This window comes from Corvus brachyrhynchos, unplaced genomic scaffold (assembly GCF_000691975.1).
Source record: "Corvus brachyrhynchos isolate BGI_N302 unplaced genomic scaffold, ASM69197v1 scaffold37, whole genome shotgun sequence".
NCBI lineage: Eukaryota > Metazoa > Chordata > Aves > Passeriformes > Corvidae > Corvus > Corvus brachyrhynchos.
This window is the reverse complement of record NW_008239289.1, coordinates 1,772,948-1,792,983: the sequence shown is the minus strand read 5'-3', so window position 1 is coordinate 1,792,983 and position 20,036 is coordinate 1,772,948. Positions and strand designations below refer to the sequence as shown.

General features: G+C 37.8%; 1 protein-coding gene across 6 annotated transcripts; it reads right to left on the bottom strand.

The window, feature by feature from the left end:
- Positions 1–513: 513 nt before the first annotated feature.
- Positions 514–19,053, bottom strand: HNRNPK (heterogeneous nuclear ribonucleoprotein K). 6 transcript variants are annotated; one of them, XM_017740451.1, is made up of 15 exons: positions 18,944–19,053; positions 18,760–18,839; positions 17,790–17,899; positions 16,373–16,429; positions 14,822–14,865; positions 13,864–13,936; positions 13,238–13,366; positions 12,205–12,333; positions 11,408–11,715; positions 11,022–11,076; positions 7,177–7,227; positions 3,303–3,324; positions 3,143–3,225; positions 2,513–2,682; positions 514–1,734 (listed from the first exon to the last, which is right to left on the bottom strand). In XM_017740451.1, exons 2-15 carry the CDS (start codon positions 18,806–18,808, stop codon positions 1,701–1,703), a joined length of 1,314 nt encoding a protein of 437 aa, XP_017595940.1. In that variant the 5' UTR covers positions 18,809–18,839; positions 18,944–19,053; the 3' UTR covers positions 514–1,700. The 6 variants fall into 6 exon arrangements, with proteins under 6 accessions (XP_017595940.1, XP_017595941.1, XP_017595943.1 ...); XM_017740452.1 differs by having other exon boundaries at positions 514–1,673; XM_017740454.1 differs by having other exon boundaries at positions 13,238–13,351.
- Positions 19,054–20,036: the final 983 nt, after the last annotated feature.

Below are 20,036 nucleotides of genomic sequence, written 5' to 3'. Positions count from 1 at the left end.
AAAAAAAAAAAAAAGACGAACAAGAATGTGCGCGTTGAGTTGTTGAGCTTTTCTCCCCAATCAAACCAGAAAAGAACCAAACGAAAGACCGGCCCCAAGCCCTTTTGTATACATACTCAAGTGGGAAGCACACAGAGAAACTCAGCACCTGTTTTAGTTCACTCGCATCTTGCCCAAAACCTTAGCCTCGACTTGCAGACTTCTCTAATTTAGGTACCCTGTCTACCAAGCCAGCTGCCTTCCCACTGACAAAAGAGGGATGGCATTTCTGACTGTGTACAGAATTCGCTATTCTCTGCCAAGGGAGCCACAGCCTTATGCATCATGTCTCGGGCTCCTCGCCTTTACCATTCCATTTTATAGAGTAGCTGCATTAAAAAGGCCAGGTTCATGCACCACAAATCATGGGGGGGTTGGGGGGAAGACAACAAACCAACCAATCAAAAAAAAAAAAAAACAACATAAGAGAATCCTCACTTAAATCTGAACCCATATCTGTATGTGCCACACACCTTTACACTTTTTTAATCTGTTTTTATTCAGGAAGTGAAATTAAAACTTTTAACTATAAATACAAATGCCAAGGTATTACATGAGATATCCAGAGGCTTTATATTTTTTTTTAATTTTTCACAAATAATTCTTACGGAATTTAGCATACATCTGGGAAACAAGTTGAAGTGTTGCATACAATGAAAAACAAGTTACATAGTTGTATCGTCAATTTGCCAATTTGCAATTCCTACCTCATACAAACAAAAGCTCAGGAAACAGGTATAATTTATTCAGTAACGGTAGAGCAACTGTCATTTCTAACAGTTATCTGCATTAAGCAAGCTGTCTAAAACCAGGTGAACTTTACCACTGTTTACTCAGTGACATCACAAAGTTTTAAAATATTTTATTTATATACTGTCACCAATATATATATGTATTGCAAAGAGGGCCAAACACTTGCAAAAATGTCAAGTTTTACACAACATTTGAGTGAATATTTTCACCTTTTTTTTCCTCCCCAAACAGCAAAGCAGTCATTTTTTTCACACGATTTTTTTAATTTGTCAAAAACCCCCACATAACTCCACCTATATATCAAGGAAACTGAAGAGCAAGCTTAACAGCAACTTTAATTTATATGGGAAAAAAAACCAAAACCTAGGTGCATACATTTTAGTTACGATCTTATGTAGACCTGAAGAAAAATGACCACCAAGAATAGGTTCACTAAATTTATTTAAAAATCCTAAAATGTTTCTTACAAAAAAGCATTACATTCTGCACACTGCTCTCAACAAATGTCAGGGACATGTGGCCTACCATATTCTCCCCCTTTCAAAGTAAGATACAGTGTACATAAAGCAGGGTGTTCACAACAATTACAGAAAAACAGTACAATTTACCACCAACGATGAACAAAAATAGAATTCACTCTCTCTGCCGCTTCAAAATTTCAATGTTAGTCTCGTGCGCCCTTCCCCCCCATGTATTTGTAAGGAACTAAAACATTACATCTGGTGTACAGCAAAGATTCCACTACACCTCAAATGCAGAACACCTATGAAGCAGAGGAATGTTGGCTTTTTAAACAGAAGCAGATAAAAAAAAAAAAGGGGTGCAGGACTCCTTCAGTTCTTCACTAGTCTTAGAAAAACTTTCCAGAATACTGCTTCACACTATAAAAAAGAAAAAATAATCTTGCATTAGAATCCTTCAACATCTGCATACTGCTTCACACTATAAAAGAAAAAGAAAAAAGCATGTATTAGAATGATGGACCATACATCTTGCATCAACATTCATAATGACATTCATAGAGCATATTAAAATTACAAATTCCTAACACATTTAAAAGTAAATAATTTTAAATTATCAATGGGTAGTAATTATATTAGTATATTTCAGGCATAGTTAAATATTAGTAATCTAAAGCCAAACATTCCAGTTAAGACATTAAAATCTGCTATTAGCAGCCAGAATGTTAATACAGTAAATGCTATCTGTAGCTGTTAATACTTGGCAGAAAAGGCAAAGTACTGTCAGCAAGGTGTGAAATGCTGCGTAACAGCCCCAAATCGATTTCAACTTGTCCTGTAGAGGCATGGTCTGTGCCATATGGCAGACTGTGATTTGTTGTCAATTTAGTTATCTAAAAACAACAAAATCACTAGTCTTCCACACAGAACTAGGCCAACATCCACTGAAATCTTCTATATTTTCTACAGGCTCTATGTAATTTATTACAAGTAGTTTTTTTGCAGCAGTTTTCACCAGACAAAGGAGAGGACTGCTTGGTTAAGATGTCTTCCAGCAAGATTAGTTTTGAGGCTGTCTTCATTTTAATTAGAATGGAGAACAGAAGAGAATCAAGGCAGAACTACCACTGGAGAAGTTAGATTCAAATAGTTACTTAAAACCTGCCTTCTTAAAAAACTGATTCACAGAGGAGAGCAGTTTTATAATATACATGTTAATTTAAAATTGACAGTAGGGATAATATTGAACTTTAACTTGCCTGTTCTGCAGCAAATACTGTGCATTTTGTATCTGGTCCTGTGTTCCTGTAATAGTTATTATCCGATCTTCTGAGCCTTCTAGTGGTTCATCAATTTTGATCGAAGCTCCTGATTCATGACGTATTTGTTTGATTCTCTGGCCTCCCTTTCCAATAATAGATCCTGCCAACTAGGGAAGAAAACAAAAACATTCATTTCCTGATACACCTGTCTTTCTAAAAAGTTAGACAATTACAGCAGCATTTGAGTAGTTTCCACAAATTCAGTTTTAAGTGTTGCAATGGGAGCTTATTTCTTTATAGCCTAAAAATATCCCCTGCAATATTAACTGTATAAACACAGGAGAGATAAAACTGGGAGAACCAGCTCTCATGTGCAAAACGCCAAGTTACAAGGACCATCTCTAATTACTGAGTATTAGCCACAAATAAAATTGTTTAATGTGTCTCTGAAGACAGAAACCAAACAGTCAAACAATACACTGTTGGTGACTTAGGAACACTTGTTTTGTATTAGAAGTACTTATCAAACACTCCAAGTACTTCTGATTTACTTAAACAGTCTGAGAAATGGCTGTGACTTTCTTCTTAAGAGAAAGCGTGAGTTGAAAGCAAGTCAACTTTACTTACATCTTTGGGAATCGTTACTTGTGTTGTGATGATGGGTCCACCAAGATCTCCGTATGAACCACGCCCCCCTGCATAAGAATAATCTGATTTAAGTGTATGCATCAAGCCCTTTAGTAACTACATAATGAACTACATGCAAAGTTTCTATATGAACACTTACCATAACCAGAGCCACCCTCAAACTGTAAGAGAAAAAAAAATTGAAATGAATAGCCATGCTTCATTAACACGTTTTTGTCTTAAGCATTATACAGTTAACTTTGAGCCCGTTTAATCAAACACTTCAACCTGATATAAATACAACAGTGTTGTGCCATCAAGAGCATCCTGAGGCAGAGAGAAGACCAGAAACAAAAGGGGTGAGTGGGAGGAGATCTCATTAACCTCTGTCCATTTGGACCAGAGGCCATTTTGTGCAGGACCACAAGTTGGATGGGATGAATCTTGTAGGTCCCATCCAGATATTCTGTGATTCTTATCCTGCCCTGTCAAAACCTCTAAATGCCTAAAATGACAAAGGATTCAGCCATGCCAGTTTACCAAGGCAGTCTCACTATTTCAGCTTCCCAGAGACAGCTCTTGATGCTGATCTAATTGTGACCTCTGTACTAAACAAACACTAAAATTACAAGATCAAAGCAGAGCCATATTACCAATACAGCTGAAGAGAGTCTCCAGTTCCAGGACAAAAAGAATGCCCAGTCAATCACCCTACTTCATCTACACCTTTGGAAAAAAAACCCAACAAAGCTCTACAACTTGTGTCTTGATTCAGACTATACTACAACCTTTACATTTTTGAATAAACAAATATGACATGAGTTACTTCTGTTATATTTAAACCACCATATACCAAATGCAAATCACTGCAACGAGCACTCCTGGCCCTTTTATTTTTAGGATTTGTAAACTTGCATTTGATATCAAGTTCTCGTTTCATCTAATGTGTTTGCAGTGTGCAAGACCCCGTATTTATACTTTCCTTCAGAAGCAGAGAATAAATTACATGGTTCTCTCAAATTGAACTTCTGAAGAGACTTCTGGGGTCTGCGAGAGGAGGCTGGAAGCTGCCTAAGGCTGAAACTGTCAGCAAAGCTGGTGGCATCTCAGTGATAATATTTCAGAAAAGTGTGAAAAATTACCAATGTGTACTGACTGGCAAGAGTGTAAAAGGAGGAAAACGGGCTCCAGGCACTGGAATGGAGATAGCCCAGCAGCCCATCGACAGAACCACACTGGAGCAGATCACTACACTTAACCCACTGAGGGATGCTATGCTGAGAGCAGGTAGATACACCCCGAAGGAAGCTGCACTTTTGTGGAGATTCCAAACAGGCACAGATGCGTGGCAGACACCTGCAGCCTCTGAGGGGACCAACACCAAATCAGTCTGTTTCTGAAGGACTTCACCCTATGAAGGTGACTTACACTGGAACAGTCTTAAGAACTGCAGTCCACTGGAAAGAAATCATTTGAGCAGTTTACAAACAGCTGTATCATCCCATGGAAGGGACCCTACACTGGAGCAAGCAGGGGAACAGTCCAGGCAGGAAGGAGCAGTGACAAGTGTGATGAACTGACTTGGAACCTGCCATTCCCTATCACCCCTGCACCATTCATGGCAGAGGAAGAAGAGTAGGGAATGAAGGAGTGAAAGTTGAGTCTGTGAAGAAGTGAAAGGTGGGGTAAAGGTGCTTTTATGTTTCTTACCACGCTACTCAAAGTGGCAGTAAACCTACCCCAAGCCAACTCTGTTTTGCCTATGATGGTAATTAATAAGTGATCTGCCTGTCTTTATCATGAGCCACGGACTTTTGTTACTTTCTCCCCTCAACCTACTAAGAAAGGGGTGTGAGAGCAGCTGGGTGAGCCGCTAGCAGCCAGTCAACTTCAACCACTCACAATTACCTGCCCACAGAAGTTACAATGTAACAACTTTCCCAAAGATATTCCTTACCATCTTTCCTTTTACATCAAAATGGGAGCTATTCAGATCAAAGTGTTGAGCTTATCCTCTGTCTCTAAGCAACCCATACAGTCTAACCATGTTACTAAGCAATACATATTGTAAGACAACATAATAGAGCTCACAGTGGAGTCCAAAATACAAGACAATGAAGGACTCTGCTTAAGGTTTAATTCAGAAGCTTATCACATAGTTTACTGCATACACAGACATATTACTGTTGGTATTTGCCATAGGATTCCTTTTTGGACTAATTTATTTTAAAGAAAAAAACCTTTCCTTGATCACATCTGCCTCCCCAGACTACAAAACAACAAAATTTGGTTGCAGTTGCTGTGTATATAAGCTAAGAACTGACATTTCACTTTAATTAATCAAAAGTATTAATTTGGCAGCATTCTGCCATCTTGAAGACATTGCCAACACCTGATGTACTCTATGATTTCTACAATGGAGTGACTACATTGGTGAACAAGAGAAGGGCTACAGATACCATGTACCTGGACTTCTGTAAAGGCTTTGACACAGTCCCCACATCCTTCCCTCCAAATTGGAGAGGGATAGTTTCCTTGGGTAGACTGTTTATTGAACAGCGGTAGTGCATCCAGAGGGCAGTGTCAACGGCTCAAGAGTTTCAATGGACATTAAGTGGTGTCTTCAGGGGTGGGCCTTCACTGGGATCAATGCTATTCAACCTCTTCATCAATTACACAAACAGATTAAGTGCACCTGCAGCAAGTTTGCAAGCTGAAGTCATACTGTTGGCAGACCTGAAGGACTGGATCCCATTCAGAGGAAGGTGGACAAGCTCAAGAAGTGACCCCATGGGAATCTCATTCAGTTTAACAAGACCAAGGTGCTGCACCTGAGCTGATGCAACCCCCAGTATCAGCAGAGGCTGCGGGATGGACATATGGAGAGCAGCTCTGCCAAGAAGGACTTGGGGGGGCTGGTGGATGAGAGGCTGGACACGACTCAGCAATGTGCACTTGCAGCCCAGCGTCGCCATCATGTCCTGTGCTGCATCAAAAGGTCACAGAGGGTGATTCTGCCCCACTGGTCTACTCCTTTGAGACCCCAACGTTGAGTACTGCATCCAGCCCTGGGGCCCCCAACATTAAGGGCATGGACCTACTGGATCAAGTCCAGGGGAGGACCACAAAGATTATTAGAGGGATGTAGCACCTCTCTTGTAAGAAAGCCTGAGAGCTGGGATTGCTCAGCCTGGAGAAGAGAAGGCTTCAGAGTGACCTTATTGTGACCTTCCAGCACCAGAAGGCAGCATACAGGAAGGCTGGAAAGGAGTTTTCACACAGGAATGTAGAGTAAGGACAAGGGACAATGGCTTTAAATTGAAAGAGGGTTAGTTTAGTTTATGTATTCGAAAGAAATTCTTTACTTGTGAGGGTGGTGAGACACTAGCACAGGTTGCCCAGAAAAGCTGTAGGTGGCCAATTACGTTAAGTGTTCAAAGCCAGGTTCAATGGAACCCTGAGCATCCTGGTCTAGTTCAAGGTTCTCTACCTATGGCAGGCTGGAGCTAGATGATCTTTAAGGTTACTTCCAACCAAAACAACTCTATGATTCTGTGATAACTTCCCAAAACCTATCTGATCAAATGATACATTTTCAAACAGATTTATAGGTAAATATAGTTTATTCACAAATAAAAGTGAGAAGCTACTTTAAATATTTGCTGTTTGAAATAAAATCCCATGACATTATGAAAGTAACACAAAACATAAATTGTAAATGCATGCATCTACAGTGCATCAGTTATGGAGAAAGCTACCATTTATCAAAATGAAAGTAGTGTATAAAAGAGGCAAAAAGAGGTACAGAAAAACTCCTCTATTTTTACCATGATGCTGCATAATTCCACATCTCTATTAACATTACCTGCCTTCCAAGGACACACTACTAAGTCTGCCACTAAATTCGGAGTCAGAAGGATGGCTTCAGAGGTGCAAGTTACCATGGACTACACTCGAGATCTCTTAAAAAGTTCACTTTATCACTTAACTCATTCAATAAAGCAGTTTTCAAAAAACAGGCTGAAAACACTCACCAGCTCTGGTGGCTGCATGTCATCACAGGCATCCACATGACACTGCATCATCTTCCAGATGCAACGTAAGAGGAAGAAAGGAAGTCCATGTTATACAGACTCGTAGGGAACTTGACAACCAAATACAATACACAGTGGTACAAAGAAACCTTTATACTAGGAACAAAATCTTAATTATATGATTTAGACCACTTTAAAGACTCACTGCCTTTTAATTTTACTTCGGGGCAACTCTAAATGGACAACTCGTGTTTTCCTCTTCTTTTTGTGGTATTAGCAGATTTTTCCTCCAAGAAGCTCAGAAAACTAATGGCAAGGCAAAACTTAAACAAGCTTTTTTTTTTTTTCCTTTTAGAAAACCTTTTTACATTTTTACATGTAAAAATACTTTATCAATTTTTTATTTCTGCCATCTGTTAAAAAAAAAGGTTTAGTAAGATTGAAAGAAGTAACTGCAAGTGATTATGACAACAGCAGGTTAAGCAGGAAGGACGCTGCTTTTCATGTTCCACTATCCATATACCTCATCTAGCCAGTAAGTAGACTTAACAATCTACTGCTGCCTAACTATATCAGAAACTTAATTATGTTTTTAAAACATATGATATATGGCATTTCTTTAATTCAGAATTTTACAATTTCAGCAATCGATGTTTATTTGTGCAAAATGAGTATCTGAAACAGGGTGTCTTAACACACATATTATTTTATGCTGCAGACTAATTTGTGGTAGTGACTACCCCATACTAGACCGGACACCAGATGACAGATGGGCTGGATAAGGCAAAGAACTTAACTTTTACATCTAATAAAAAAATCTGTATGCAGTCCTAACTGTTGTCAAATTCTTTTATTGTAAGTTTTTTCTGGTTTTTAAAAGTGACCTAGGAAAGTGAAATTTTGTTACTTCCTTCCAGTATATGCATGAATACATAGCACAGTTGTCATACATTCTTTCTTTACTATTTTTTACATGCCCCTGAGAATGAGGGTGCTAAAAAATACAGAAATCTCAGGATTTTTCAGATCACAATAGCCCTTATGGTCCACAGGATTTGATCCAAAGTAGTTACACACTAAAATATGTACTTCTATTTACAGATAAACAAGTCTGTACTTTGGAGAAAAAGCTTCAGAACAGATTATAAGTCAAATGAGCATTTTAACAGCAGTACATATTTATACTAGAACTTGAAGCCAGGCCAACAGAGAAGTATCATCTTAAGTGATTTACTCTGTATGGCCAAGAAGAATTTAACTATCTTTCAAAATCAAAATGGGTTTTTCTCATATCAGCATTTATAAGGCTGTCAAAACTGTCTTATCTCTGGAATTCAGGAAAAAACACAGTTCAGCATCTAATCTTCAAGTGATCAATCTTTCTGCCTTTAGCGAGAAAGAACTGGCAAAAAAATTGTTTCTGTACTTTCAATTTTTCCAGTATTTTTCCAGATGTTCATCTGTTGTTGCCTTTTACTACATCTGTGTACAACAGAATCCATATGAAAGAGCACTTCTGCGCTCTTAAGAGCAGCTTTTCCCATCATTAGTTCATAAGCCACAATAATATTGGTTTACTTTAGTTTAAATTTTTAGCTACAGAACAGTTTCTATTTGAAACAAAGGGTAGCACAGGAAGACTTTACCTTTGGGTATGATCAGGAAGCTGTGATATCACACTCATTGTGAAGACTTCCATTCTGCTTACACAATTTAGGATACTAGGATCATGATGAACTAAAACTAGACATTAAATACTTTGCTGGGAAGTAGTCCTCACTCTAACCAGGCTATAATACTTGGTCACAAAGGAACCAAAGTAATGAGTAGCTTCACTATGAAAAGGAAATAAAACGGCTTTTTTTTCCATAAAAGAAACCAAACTAGCAGAAATTACTCCACTTGCTTGTAGAAACTCATGTCAACAAAGTGAAGGTCAACCTGACAGGCTTAACCTAAGTCAAAATGGATTTTCTATTCTAGCTGGAGCGGAGTAAAAATAGAACAAAACCAGAACACACTACTGCCCAAGAGTCACGATAAGTAAGACTGTACTCAACCAAATACCCAAAGAAGGGCAGGGTGCTCAGTTTATGTACTCCAGCACAGGCTTTATTAGCCACAAAGAGAAAAACACAAAACCTAAGCTCTGAAAACATGTAAATAGATAAGGAATTTTGGAGGTGTACTTCTCCATTCTTCCAGTTTCTTAGCATGTAGAGTAGCATGGGAAACACTTTTTTTGTAACTGTAAATACTTGTAACTGCAAATCTTTCCTTTTATTATTTCTAATAAGCACATGACATTCTTGCAGTTTGCAGTTCCAGCAACTCTTACTTCCAAGGAGGACACGTGAAGCCCATTTACGTAGCCCATTTAATTGCTCTTTTTCATTTCTCTTTTTTACATTCATTTAGAAGACAAAGAAAAAGTGTCACCTGCCATCTTACAGAAGGTGCCAAACAAAGCCAGAGGAGACAAGAAGATTGCTACTATTGAGATCCACCTCTGTTGTGGTTTAAGACCAGCTGGCACCTAAGCACTACACAGCTGCTTGCTTACACCCCCCCACCCAAATCCCAGTGGAACTGGGACAACAATCAAAAGTAAAACTTATAGCTTGAAATAAGAACAGTTTAATAACTGAGAAAAAGTTAAAAAATGAAACAAACCAACCCAACAAAAAATGAAACCACCACCACCACCACTCCCCAAAACAAGAAAAAAAAAAAAAAAAAAAAAAAAACAAAAAAAACCAAGGTACATGATACAACTGCTCACCACTTGCTGACCACTGCCAGACCCCATCCTCAAACCCCTATGGACCATCCTTCTGGGTAACTGCCCTAGTTTATATACTGGGTATGATGTTCTATGGTGTGGAGTATCTCTTTGGCCACTTCAGGTCACCTGTACTCAGTATGATCCCTCCCAGCTTCTTTTGTGTACCTACTCACTGTCAGAGCATGAGACACTAAGTCCTTGACTAAGGATAAATACTACATAGGAACAAAAACATCAGCATGTTATCAATGTTACTGTCATACTGAATTCAAAACACAGCACTGGACCAGCTACTGAGAATAAAGTAACTATCTCAGCTGAAACCAGGACAACCTCCTGGATTTTATTCTGAGGAAAGAGGAATCTTTTCTCAGAACAACAGATGGCTGCTGGGGCACAACAGCTTAGAAAGCAACATAAAAGGCTATCCGTATCCTTTGTTTTAAGCTTACACACACTATGAGATTTCTATCTCCCTCCCAGAAAGAAGTGATTTAGGATCCAACTTAGCAGTGGTTCTACTTCCAAAACATTCAGAATTACAGTCGATTTTCTTCAGAGAAACCAGAAAATATACAAGAATTGATTGAGAAGAGCCATCACCTTCCATCAACTAGAGCTCTTCTCAGATACTGTCCCATAATCTGTATTACTGTATCTATGCTCATGTTTTCCAAAGTTTAGTGTTAAGAATGCTTGTGTAACTCATCAGAGAATTTTGTTCTGACATGCTTTCTCTATCTGAAAAATCTACCAATTGCTATTTCTGTCATCCCAATTTAAAAAATCTGGAAGATTGCCAGTGCAAGAAAACCTACAGGGCTAAGCACAGTCAAATTCTCTCAATTGTTTTTGATCACAGGGAGGAAAGAAAGAAAACAGAGTACCATTTACACCTCAAATATTCATCCACAGGAGGACCACTTGTATGGACAAAATATTTTGGTTTTACTATCAGAACCATGTATGTCCCACATGAATGTGCATGTGTTCAGCAGCAGGAGGGTCAGCATGCTAACTGCACTTAGGGAACACAACAGGGCAAATTTTAAACTCATACCATGCCATCGTAACGGTCTCCTGGTCTGCCCCTTCGGTCATAGGACATCAGATCTCTGAAACAAAAAATGCAGCAGCATGTTAACTGTGTGATGTGCTAGCTTGTTTATTCTAAATTTTCACATTCATGATTCACATGTAACATAATATCAAACTACTCAACCCCAGTGCTCAATATCAGAAGTTCCAGAACTACTATAGTCCTGGCAACTTACTACAGCACAGCAGGTAATTAAATTCCAGTTAATTTCAAAACTACCCTTGTCCAATACAGGCTCAATCCTGCATAATCACTACCAACAAGGAAACGTGGAAAAATCATTGAAAGTATGAATATGACTCAGATATACAGGAATTTTTGTATAATGCATTTATGCAACAACTCACCCGCCACGAGGAGGTGGTGGAGGAGGAAGAGGAAGATTACGAGCTCTGCTGCCACCCCTACCACCACGACCTGGTGGAGGTGGTGGAGGTCCTCTGCGAGGGCTCATATCATCATAATCTCTTCTTGAAGGAGGCATAGGTCGTCCACCACGACCAGGAGGCATTCGATCAAAACCCCCTCTTCCACGCATCGGAAAGCCCACTGGCCGTCCCCTTCTATCATCAAACATCATTGTGAAGCCACCATAGTCGTATGTTTCATCATAGAAATTGGGATCGTAAGGCTGGGCCCGTCCTTTAATTGGAGACTAATACAAACAAACAAAACAATTCCCCAAGTCAATTAGTTCTATTACAACTGGTATATTTAATTAAACTAACACATTTATGTATTTGGAACATGTTCTTGATTTCACAATGCTGCCAAGAAAGGAGATGTTGATGTGTTTCCTGTGAACTTAACTACGACAGCAAAACTACTTATATGTGGCAGATAAATTTTGCTTTCCTTACTTTGAGAATTCTGCAAAAATCAGAATTTTTCCATTCTGATGACACGCAAAGCATAAATAATGGCCCACTAGTACCAGAAATTGCCTTCCTCCCTCATAAGGTGTACCTCAATTCTAACAACAGAAATAGTTCCCAAGGTTTTTAACTGTCCATCACTTTACTGTCAGGAAAGTAGGAGGCACTGATTTAAACTAGAAACTGTAAGACATCATTTTTCATCCAACTAACGTCTAAAACATTCATGAATGCCAATGAATGAATAAAATAAATTTAATAAACATTACCTCAGAGATAAGATCCAAGATAATCTTGATGCACTCAACAACCCTATCAGGTTTTCCACCAATAAGCACCACTCTATCAGTTGAATGAGGACAACACTCTTGAAAGAGCTTAATGGTGGTCTGAGTGTTCTGCAAAAGAAAAAAAAAGTTCAAGATTATCAAATATATTTTAAACAACTTTATAAAACCATTAAAGTATTTTAAAAAAATTCAAAAGACAATTAAGTTCCCACCCACTTAAACCTGCATGCTTGCTCCTGAGTTATCACATGAAATTTGAAGATGACATTTTTTAAATATCTTGTTGACATAAGTTTTGCATGAAGATGAAAAGAAGTTCAATTTTCTCCTATTTCAATTATGACTCATCCACAACACATCACTTAATTAAGTAATAGAAAAAGGACCACGTAACCATTGTGAGCTTACAGGCTGTATTAGCCTTTCATATTAATAGCTCTGGATGGTAAGAGACCAATGTTGCTAGGATTATGTCTAGTTATCTTGCCTTTCTTAATCCATGCAAACAGGTATTGTCTTATACCTGAACCGACCTGAAATTGCCTTCAACACAACACCAAGAAACTCACCCACGTGTTCTCAGCTCATAGGGACCATTAAGTTTTTAAAATCTTAATCTTTCACTTAAAAAAACCAATGGTCTTCCGGGAGTTAGAATTAAAAAATACAAAACTAAACATCAAGTCCTTTTACAGTACATCTCCTGTGGAGATGCTTTCATTCGAGACTGTTCTGCATGTCCAACTACACAAATAATTCTATACTACGCAGCAGTTTATTAAAAACTCTACCACAAAAAATGTTTAACCAAGTCCTGGCTCTGCCACCAATATTACTTGTGAGGGTCTGCAAGAAAGTTGCAACTCCCAGTGCCATCTCAGAACTTCAAAAGCATGTATGCAGAATGTTCAGAAGGAATTACTGCACAGGAGATTCTTATATATGCCCCTTGTGAACAGAAAACACTGTCTACTGAACAAAATCAAATCTCAGAATAACAGAAAGCAAGTACCTCTCTGAGTTCTTTAATTTTGGCACCCTTGACACCAATAATTCCTCCTGCCAAACTCTGGTGAATAAGAAGCCGAAGTTCGCAGTCGAAGTCACTGCCTTTGTAGTGTTGATACTGCAAATAAGATGCATATAGGGGAAAAAAATAAAGATTAATCACAAAAATTCAAAATATTTGCAGTTCTAAGATTTTTCTTCAAACACAATGGTATGATTTAATTTATTGCTGAATTGTAATCCTGTATTTCTTCTGATACAATCACAACAATTTAAACACCTCACCTCAAGGTGAAGTATCAGTTTTCCCTATTTTTCATATTATTTTATTAAATTACACTGCACCATTTGCTACAAAGATTTAAGAAGGTATCAAACAGTGCAACACTTACTATCTGGAAAGGAGGAATGCTGTTCAAAATGTTAATTTAATAAACAATGACAAGACTCTTCCCTCTACCCAAAAAACGCCAACATGTAGTGTGACAGCCATAACCCTTCTTTGAAAGGTTTTTGGCATTTTTTACTTTTCCAATTTCCTGTATTTAAAAAGCAGTAAATATTCTAGAACCACCTCATTCAAAAGCTAGTATTTTCATTCTAAGCAGAAAAAAATTTAAAGATAAATACCTCTTCTAAAGTAGGGATAATCTTCTTCAAGATTTCTCCAATTGTCTCTATATCTGCACTTATACTCAAGATGCTGTTGGAAGCCACGATGCCAGACAATATGGAGAAGGTAGAAAAGAAAAAGCAGAAGTAAATTTTTTCTATCATCACACACAAAATGTTAACAAGATTTACTATGAAGAAGAGTTTACACTTAATATTCCCCACTTAAAGTAAACCTGTTTGCTCAATTTACAACACATGCATCTTTGTTTATGCCCAGTATATATGCATGAGAAATTTAAGATTAGGTAGGTCTTGCAGAGAGAGAAAGACAGAATGGGCTTTTGGAAGGGCTCAGATTAAGTGGGCAAGAAACTGACGCAGAACTGAAAAGTAGAAGTGAATATTCATGTTCCCCGCCACCACTAATTAGGATACCCTCGCTATTACATTCGTAGAACTGGCACACCTTCTCATATTAAAAGTGAGGATATGCAAGTGGTGAACGTTGTATCTGGAATAAGGTTATGAACTCAGATTACTAATGGGCTCTCCAATAAAACAAATACAAATGCAAGACAAAAAAAGACGAAACAAATGAGAAGTGAAGGAAAGCGAACCGGAATTAGCATTTCATCAGAAATAATTATGAACAGGCAATGTTGAGGGGAGCAAGGTGGGCCACAAAGACAGAGCGAGAGACTATTTTGAACCAATTTGATTTACAATGCAGCAAATATGCAACACTTGAAGCTGTGCTCCTTCCATTGAAATAAAATTAGTGGATTGTTTGGGTGGGCAACTCACGTAAAAGTTCAGTGACAAAAGGACTTAATGGGGAAAATAAGACAGAAAACTTGAAAAAAAACAATACACCGTCTATAAGGGGATACTATTTAATTATATCAAAGGCAGGTAATAAAATACATTTCTCTCTTTCTATTCAGGCAGTGAGGCATAAACTGTTGGGACATACCGCTCGGGGCCACTGCTGTCTGGGACTGAAACACTGGCATTGTACTGCATTGGTCATTGGCGTTCGTGGATGTTGGCATTGGGCATGGGTATTCAATCGGAAGTTGTCAAGTATGGTACCCGTTTGGCAACGAGCACATTTTTGGGCATAGCCAACCAGGGTTTTCACATGGGCGTTCAGGGGCGGATGGGCCAACGTCATGGTGGGCAACGCAGGGGCAAGTCGATCCAGTACATGGGCAACGGAGATATATGGCCAAAAAAACAAGGAGAGGGAAAAGGGGGAAAAGCAATAAATTTTAATTTAATACAAACTATACTCATTACTCTCAATTAATGAAACAAGCTTAAGTTGTTCTGAAGACTAACACAATAACGGATTGCTACACCGACTGTGGCCTAACAGTATGGACTTTAAAAATGAGTCACTTGATCTGACTACTTTTTACTTTTAACAAATGATGCTTCAGTAGCAGGCTGGCTCATGAGGGTAGACACAAAACCTGTCGAGACTGATAGTACTAGAACCGTGGGCAAATTGGGAAAGTTCGTGTTCCAGACCAATCTAAATTATCTGGATTTAGGTGACGTACCGATTTACTCAAAAAACCAAATGAAAAGGAAAACCAACCAAAAAAAAAACTTGGTAAAAAAAACCCTAAAAAAAAAAAAAAGGAACAACTAGCTGCCAAAGTTAGTGAGCATATGTATGGTTCCTGACCATTTCAACTAAAATCTCAACTATAGCTGCGGTAGTTTATGAACTATTTATTTAGCTGGAACTGATTTGTAATGATATTGTCAAATCTTGTGCTGAACAGAGTCTTGATCGGAAAAAACGCTGAAATTGTAGCTGATGTTAAGTACAGGAGTGTAAACAAATGGAATTTAAGAAGCGTTGCCAGGTTTTATAAATACACAATGTTAACGCTAAGCATGTGTCTAATCACCAGAGTCGACCCCCTGTAAAATGTGAATGGGCATTAAGTCATGACCACTTAAAAATGCTTCCAACAGAATGGAATGTTCTTTCAGTGTTTCATACCTACATTTAAAGCAAGAAACCTTAACATTAATGCTTCTGTGCTTCATGTGCAAGCTGTTAGGGAACAGATGGATGATTTAGTTTTTCTTTTTTAAAGAAAGTTAAAGAATTCCTCTAATTACTGGGTTAAGCCAGCCACCTGCAAGGGTTTCAGCAGTACTATAATTGATTCACACCTATGGGGAATGGTACTATTAAGGGGTTTAAGCTTTGTCAATATTTTTAATTAGCATGGTAACTCGCTTGAAGTGTGTAATTTGGCAGAATCCTACAAAAAGTGAAGGGATTTAATATAAACCTCTCCTCCCCATGCATCAAGCCGGGTTTTAATTAAAATAGAAATTGAAGAACTAAGTTATCTACTCTGACAGTCAATACAAATGGCTTGTAACTTGGATGTCTATAGAGTTGAATTGCTCCCATTTCTAGAAATGCACGCAATCAAGTTTTCGATGTAGTGCTCTGAAAGAAGTGGTGTTAAATTAGTTCAAACTCATATATACTCACGTCTGTACGAAGTGCTTTAATGTTTTTGCCACCTTTTCCAATCACTGCTCCAGCATTCTGGAAAATAGTTTTAGAAGTTATGTTATGACAAGACCGCACAGACTAAGTTTTTGAACTCAAGACTAACAGCAGTAGATCTATTTTTGCTGGCCCAAGAGGTGGGGGCAGGCACTTCTTTGGAAAGGTTCAAATCAAATTGAAACCAACTAAAAGTTTGTCCACATTAAAAAAAAATTACTAAAAGCTCTTACTACCACTGAACACAGGAGAAAGGTAACTCAGCATTGCCACTAATATTTCAATTCCAAACAGAAGTTTCTAGGCAATTCTGCCCATATTGAACTCCTCATAGACTAGATCTATTAAAAAAACCCCACACTAAATTAATATAATGTAGGTCGATTATTTCCTCAATTTCTCAGATCAGCTTTTTTTCCCCCTTACGGAGTATGTTTACAGATTCCACTTTTGTACTCCAAACATTTGATAATTTCAAGTGCTAATATTGTTTTGCACCTCTGTAAAGTAACTAATTTTGCAGAGCAATATAAACTGATAAAGGTTGAAATGAATGTTAACAGCCACCAACTTACTTCAAGCCACCCACATCAACAGGAATAAACTGACAAATAGTAAAAAACAGTAATTGCAAAACTACATTTTTACCAGGTTCTTTCAAGGATTGCATGGAAAGTATTGCTTTTATAACACACATCATACATTATGCTAGCAGCATGCAAAACATTTCATGGTACTCCATGTAACTTGACAATTGGTCAGAAATACCACACAGAGTTAAGGCAACATTCTTTCACACCAACACAAAAGACAGATACTTCAGAAAGTATAAATAATCTGTAGCAACTGGAAACACCAGAGGAAATTCATATATAGCAACTTTAACTATTTACACTTGTCAACAAAATCACTGCAATCCCTGAAGCATTACTCCCACACTTCCCCCTGTTAATACAGTTGAACAAGTTTAGTAGATCTATTTGGGAGAGTTACTAAAATCCTAAGTTCTCCTCTCACATATTTAAGATCACTACTTTATAACCCTCTATAAACTAATTCTTTTCCAAAGACTCATATACAGCCATTCCCCTCAAAATAGCTACCTTCCACTCAGATGTAAAAATATCTTAGAATCTTTATTGCTCTACTTCTCAGCAAGTATATCTTCTAAAAAAACCCTGTATTGATCCATAGGGTTTTACCCTTTTAAGAGAACCCCTGGGACAATTCCATTCCAATATACCTGCAACTACCATTCTTACATACTGAAAATTATTCTAGTAAGTTATCTCATTTAAAAAAAAGTACAATCTCTCCACACTTATATCCCAACATACACTTTGTCACCACCATCTTGAACAATGCTACACACAAACCCAGTAAAAACGAAAAAGCGTACTTTGCTCTGAAGCAAGATGCGCAATTCAACCATCTCATCAGTATTTCGAGATCTTTTGAAGGCCTGCTCTTCCTCCATATCTTCTGCAGGACGTTTTCCTGTAGAAAGGTCCATAGGGGGGAAACATAAACATTTATTTAACTTTCTAAGTCAAAATAAAATGGAACATGTGCCAAATTTATGCTCTGTACTATTAATACATTCTTTCCTATTAGCACAAAACTAATTACAGAAGTCATTTCTGAGCACCTACTGCACAGAAACAAGTCTTCACTTCAACAGCTTTCTTACAGACTAACAACTGAAAATGCATTTAAAAATCTATGAACTGTGGCTTAAATGAGAATGTTGCACCCAGACAGTAAGAAATTCATGACACTGTCTAAAGGAGTGCAGCATCACCCACTTAGTATTTATTTATAATTTACAATTGGGGAAAACCTTTCAAGCATAAAGCTCAAATGCAGTTTGTCCAACACTGAAATATTGGTGGAATAACAGTAAAGTAGCACTTCAGATGCTGTTTAGGAAAAATTGGCACAAATCAACAACAGTAATGCCCTAACTTCCCTGGTAATTATTCCCAAGAAATTTTGCATGAAGCTCTTTAGCAATATTTCACATAGTCGTACTCCTGCATGTAACAGCTACAATGAACAAAATGAAATTAACATATATGCCCTACAACATTCATACACATTCACATTCTCCATACAGTTATGAAATATTTTTCAGTATTTAGTCACAACTTTCAGTTCTCATGTCTAAAAGATGCTAACAGAAAGATTATGTGTTTATACATCAAAAGCATGTGTAATGATACACTAATTAAAACTGATATTTAATGCAGAACACAAAATTATTGCTGATGCAAACATATGGTAAAGTTAAATAATCACAAAATTCTTTGAAATACTGAAATTTTTAAGAGGCTCTTTCTAAAAAAGGAATAGTCCTTTAAAAAATTTACCATTTGTCTCTGTGTTGGTAAAGGTCTCCTCCTGTTGTTCAGTCTCCATTGCCTTTTTTTCTTATGTGGACAAGCAAAACCTGTTGAAAAATAAAGACAGTACATTTTTCTGTCAAAAGACAAACTGTAAATCATGCTAAAGTGAAAAAAATAACAAAAATAAATGCCTGCTGCTAGAACTTACCACTATTATATATCTTTGAGACAAAAACTCAAGTATTCTGGGCGGGATCAAAATCCAACAGCCTATTGCTTCAAGAGCCTATAAAAACAGCATATATCAGATGTGAGTCTCCCCAGATAACAGTTCTGATTCTCACTACAGCCAGAAACCAAAGGTTTGACCTAACCTATTGCTGTGAATTTTTTCTTTATAAAAGGAAAAAGCATAGCCAAGCCAAGAGAAGATAAAGGTCAAATCTGTTCACTTACATAACACTCTTAATGTCTGAGTTACAGTTTTTGGAGACACATTAGTTTTAAGTAACTACATAATCTCAACATTATATGGTATGTGCCTTGGTTTCACTTTTTAAAGGACACTACACCAGAATCTAGTCCTGCTGTCTAGGTCAACACAAACCTAATAAAAAGTCCTGTTAGGGTACTTGCCAGCATTTGTTCTATAAATTCTCTATCAAGGTACTAGCAGGCATCTGAGCATGCCTTCCTCCCAACTACAATTGATGAATAAAATAAAAATTACAACTTCCAGCTACTCTAAAATAACCTCTTCTTAAAAATACCACCCTCTGTGGTTACATATAATCCACTGCATGCACACACACCCAATACCTCCAAAAGCAGCTGAACTTCAGTACCATTTTCTGAAACAGATTGCAACCTGCTTTTAGCTACTATGTCACATTAGCGGGAAGTGCTGACAAAAGAAACAATTTTACAACTTACTATCATTAAAAATGTGATTTACAAACACGGCCAAACAATCACGTATTTCCCCTTGCACTGCATTAATTTCCATTGCCTCAACGAATAGAAGGCACTCATGGGTATCCACAACCAGGGGAGGGGGATGGGGCAGAAGGGGATTCCAACTTATTAAACGCACTCTCAGCTATGTAATTGTTGTCCTGTTTGTACCGGCTAAGAGCAGGCACTGCCTTCCAAGCACAGGCTGGTATTTCCAGGCACTTGAAGTGGGCTAGCAGGCATGCACAAGTTCAGTAACAGCGGGATCTCAGGCAGACATTGCCAAAATTGCAATATAATGCGGATGGTCAGTAAGGAAAAACCAGACACACTGTAATAGCCTTTTC

Excerpts from the sequence above, each read along its gene's own strand:
- HNRNPK (XM_017740451.1), bottom strand. The coding sequence starts at position 18,808 with ATGGAGACTGAACAACAGGAGGAGACCTTTACCAACACAGAGACAAAT. Across the intron at positions 14,866-16,372 it reads TTAAAGCACTTCGTACAGAC|TACAATGCCAGTGTTTCAGT; the intron begins GTGAGTATATAT and ends TGACCAATGCAG. Across the intron at positions 2,683-3,142 it reads AAGTAACGATTCCCAAAGAT|TTGGCAGGATCTATTATTGG; the intron begins GTAAGTAAAGTT and ends TTTCTTCCCTAG.